Here is a 4,475-nt window from a genome sequence, read left to right as displayed (position 1 = left end):
TAGATAGATAGATAGATAGATAGATAGATAGATAGATAGAGATAGATAGATAGATAGATAGATAGATAGATAGATAGATAGATAGATAGATAGATTTTTTTTTTTTTTTTGGATGCCATTTGTCTGCTGAATCTTCTGTGGAGGGCTTGGCAGCTACTGGTTTGAGAAGAGGGTCTCCTACCTAGTCTAAAAGTCTTTTAGCTTTTTCATCAGTCAGCTTCAACCTCAGAAATAATCAATCCAGACTCAGAAACAATCAATCCAGGGGCAGTAAAATGACAGGGGCAGTAAAAAAATGGCTCTAAGGCAGGGAAAATTCTTGCCCAGTCCTAACCCTCCCTGCCCAGGTCCCCGGCCTCAGTCCCCTCAACCTAAAGCCATGATCTCGGGGACACTCACAGGCAGGAGGACTGCATGCCACACCAGGACGTTGTTGTCATCACTGGACAGGTTACATAGGTATGGGGGGAGCTCGTTCTGAAGATTCTCCAGCTCCTGCAGGAGGCACAGCAAGGGGACAGCTGACTAGTCTCTCTGACTTCAGCTGCTCCCCGCCCCCCTCCCCCAGAGGCTGTCCCAAGTCCCAAACAGGCCACCCTAGGGGATGGAAGCCGGCAAAGTCAGAGCCCCCATTTATTGAGCACTTAGTATGTGTCAGATGTGGCGCCAAGTGCTTTAAGTGACTTCTCCAGCATTAGCCTCGGCACCACCCTGTACATGCTAGGCAGAGGGAAATGAAGGTCACTGCTTCACGGTGTCACAACTTAGAAGTCAACTTCCCTTGGGGCCTTCTCTCCTGAAACCAAGGCACTTAACCTCGGTCCTCTAGTCCTTTTCCTAGAGAGTCACAAGGTCCTGATACCTGCCCTCCCTCCCTTCCTCCCATAGTCTCCACTGAGTGTCCAGCATGACGACGCGCCCTGACAGGGCCCGTCATCAGAGACGTCGCCCTGTGCCTGTCAGACTCCTCCAGCCCAGGACCGGGGAAGGGGAACGACTCAGATGGACCACGGCAAAGCAGAACTCTATACACCAAGCAGAGAAAGAAGGGCATAAGAGTGACGCGCATTCCCAGAAATGTGACCCAATCACCGAGACATCACTAGATTCTCCCAACAGCCCTTTCTCGAGCATCGTCTACGGACACTTGACTAAGGCGGAGCCCAGCTCTCAAGAACTTCATTGGCATAATGGCAGAAACGGGAACGTGATTATGTGGACAATATGTGGAGACAGAACGAGGAAGGAAAGGAGAGGGCAGCAGGAAGGCCTCGCAGAGGGTGACAGTGGACTGGGCCACGCAGAATAAAGGAGCCCACTGTGCAGAGAAGGGGGAGGCACCGAGGCAAAGGGCCCCGCCAGAGCAACTGCGAATGGCGTGTCCCATGCGAGATTAATAGTTATTACAGGAAAAGGGTTCCGTGGTTGAGTACACTGAGAAACACTAGGCTGAACAGACTTCTTGTCTGCAGGACTTCCCAAAGCCTTGAAATGCCATTGCGTATCGTCAGTCTTCAAGATGTGAGTGCCCAGGGCATGGGGCACTTCCCAAACGTATCTGACCAAGGAGCCCTTTCAGGGTCCATCCTGTGGGACAACAGACTTTTTTGGGGGGTGAGGGGGGAACAATTACAATATTAAAGATTATTAGACATTCAAGGGCAGGTCATATGCTCGGAAACACCGAAGGTGTAAACCAGTGATTCTCTGCTCAGGGCAATTAGGGGATACTTGGTAATGTCTGGAATCATTTTGGGGTGTCACCATGGGGCAGTGCCACTCCTTATCTAGTGGGTAGAGGCCTGGGATGCTGATAAACAAATTATCAGGCCCAAAATGTCAATGGTGACGAGGCTGAGAGGCACTGGCAGAAACAAAGGCAGAGAGAAAGCTTCCCACGGCCCGTCCACGGATGGGGAAGGTCCTTTAACACTGTGGACCACCTAAATGTTCTCTACGCCCCACACGTGAACACACCCCCGACCCCACTTCCTAGCTTTCTGCCCATCCTCCATGTCTGTCCATACCAATAATTGCTTCTAGAGCCTTCTGCCTACGGTCTACTCTCTGATCCTCATTGATCTTTTTTCCCCGCCAGCTACAGTTGACATTGCCTGTTATGTTAGTTTTGGGTGTACAGCATAGTGGTTAGACACTACCCTCAAACTAGAAGCATCTGCTACTTCAAGGCCTAGTTCCCATATCAACTGTGTCTCTTTGACAAGAATGAAGGCCAAGGCTGAAGAGAGAAGCTGCGGAATGGATGTTTTCCGACTTCGCTATAACCGGGAGCACTTGGACTTTCATCAGTTATAAGTGAGTTCTGCCAAACCTTTCCCAAAGTCCGAGGATGTCGAAACCCCAGTGAGGACATACAGCTCTTCCCGGATGCCTGTTAGGAAATCACCCGACTCAGAGTAACAGAAAATGAAAGTAGAGAGGCCACTGAAAGAACCTTCTGAGTGGAGCTCCCCTGACCTGGGCTCAAATCCCAGCACCGTCACTCCCGACTGGGTGACCCTGACATCTGAGTCATTAATTCTGAGCCTCCACTTCCTCATCTGTAAAGTGGGGGTATATGACTTACCTCACAGGGTTTCTGAGAGAATAAAATAAAATAACTAAAGTAAATTGCTTGGCACTTAATGGTGCCAATGGGATAAACACCAAACACCGACTCCTGCTCTTTCCCATTTGGCTGGAAAGACCCTCCGCCCCGTCTTGCTGCCAGCCTCCAGTTTGGGGCTGCACCTGCTCTGGGTGCCCCAATCTGGGACATCTTCTTCTCCGAGGCGGAGGGTAGCAGGCACACCTTTCTATTCCCCTCAAGACCACACCCCACTCTGCACATTGCAGGGGAACTTCTGAGATACTCGAAGTCTGGGAGGTGTCAGACCCACATCACCAGGGGCGCTCTTCCTTCCCTATCTCTTCCCATCTCTATCTCCCGGCTGTACCCCAGTCCTGCAAACACTCTGGGTTTTCCCTCCTCCGGGGGGGAAACTGTCCCCTCCCTATCCTTGTGTCTTTAATTGGAAAGAAAGCTCACTGAGGACAGGGTTTTCTGCTCATCTCTGCCTCCCCACCTCCTAGAGCAGGAGGCAGCACATAACAGGCATTCGAGATCTGTAGAACGAATGAACGCGCGCCACCTACTCCAGGACGCCTTCCAGGTCCGCCACGGCAGCTTTTCCTCCCAAGAATACCCAGGGAACTTTGCTCGCGACTCCTACTCAGCATCCCAGACTTCTCGAGACTCTAGTAATGCAGGTACCAAATTAGGGGGCGGGTCCTGAGCTATTCCGAGGCCAGGACCGTGTCCTGGTTATGTCAGTTCAAAACCATCCCGCCCCGCCGCCAAGCAGAGAGCCTGGTTCCTTGAACCCTTGGGCACTTGAGACGCAAACAGTTGTTATCACAAGTTTCTGGCAGAAGAAAAGAAACCGAAACCAGTTTGGGAGAAGCCAGCTCATCCCCGTCTCCAGCACAGCTCAGGGAGCCTGCGACATCCCCGCCGGATATGCTCCTGCCCCCCAAAACTCCAGCTCTGGCCCCTCTGGAAGACCCACTCCTCCTCTAGGAGTGGACCGGGATAACAGGGTTCAGGCCGCCCCGGAACCGGGACAAACAAATGCGCAGGGAGAGCCCGGGGGAAGGGAGGATGGAGAAGGGAGTGGAGAGGGCGAGGGGATCCGTGAGAAAGGGGTCACCTCCACAGAGTTACCTTCGCCACTCGCTTGTTCGCCGTCATCTCGGGACGGAGTGTGGACTCTGGCGACTCCAGTGAGATTATGCGCCGGCCGGCGGCCTGGTGGCGCCCCGCCCCGGGGACCCCACCTCCGGGAGCCCCGCCCGCGCTCCGCTCACCGGCGCGCCCGTGACCATGTGGACCTGCTCCCTGCCTCTTCCGCTGACACTGGGAAGCGGTCGAGGGCAGGAGCCTCTCGGGCCCTGGCTGGGGCCCCAGGGCCGTGGGCTGGGATACCCGGAACTCGCGCCCTTTGTTGGGGGACCGGGCGGGCCCGGGAGCGCGCGATGTGGCCGGATCCCGGTATCCCACTGGGGGGCGCCGTGCACCAGGCAACGAGCGCTCGCAGGCTGGAGGCTGGGGTCCGCCCATCCGGGTTCTGATTCCAGCTCCGCCGCCGGAGGCCGTGGGGTGGGCGGGGGGGCTCCCTCGTTTGCCCGCTACCCCAAACAAACACTCCCCCTAAGTCAATACTGGATGCTGGCTATGCTGTCTCAGCTCCCGACAGGTTGCTCTGCGGCTCCACCAACAGACCGCCGCCCTAAACTCCCCCAGCGAATTCCTCAAGCCCCCTAGACCAGTCATTCCCCCTCTCTGAGCCCAAAGCCCCATTACAGCCTCCAAAGACCCCTTCCCTAGCAGTTTGAGATCCTTTGTGTGGTTGCATGACGAAAAGCACCCTGCAAAGGGGCGCCGTTGGACCCATTCTCTCTTGGTTTAAGGTTTG

General features: G+C 54.6%; 1 protein-coding gene across 3 annotated transcripts in view; it reads right to left on the bottom strand.

Moving 5' to 3' along the window:
- UBE2L6 (ubiquitin conjugating enzyme E2 L6) overlaps positions 1-4,044 on the bottom strand; it is a 9,229-nt gene extending 5,185 nt beyond the window's left edge. The window contains exons 1-3 of one of the 3 annotated variants that reach the window (XM_023522614.1): positions 3,725-4,044; positions 3,157-3,258; positions 400-495 (exon numbers count right to left, since the gene is read on the bottom strand). In XM_023522614.1, the coding sequence (XP_023378382.1) occupies positions 400-495; positions 3,157-3,258; positions 3,725-3,751 (225 nt within the window). In that variant the 5' untranslated portion in view covers positions 3,752-4,044. The remainder of the gene's footprint in view (positions 1-399; positions 496-3,156; positions 3,259-3,724) is intronic. The other 2 variants (XM_011379023.2, XM_011379024.2) reach the window with 2 other exon arrangements.
- Positions 4,045-4,475: the final 431 nt, after the last annotated feature.

Source organism: Pteropus vampyrus, unplaced genomic scaffold (assembly GCF_000151845.1).
Source record: "Pteropus vampyrus isolate Shadow unplaced genomic scaffold, Pvam_2.0 Scaffold352, whole genome shotgun sequence".
In the NCBI taxonomy this organism is placed as follows: domain Eukaryota; kingdom Metazoa; phylum Chordata; class Mammalia; order Chiroptera; family Pteropodidae; genus Pteropus; species Pteropus vampyrus.
Note: the sequence above shows the minus strand (reverse complement) of the source record. Positions and strands in the feature narration are given on the sequence as shown.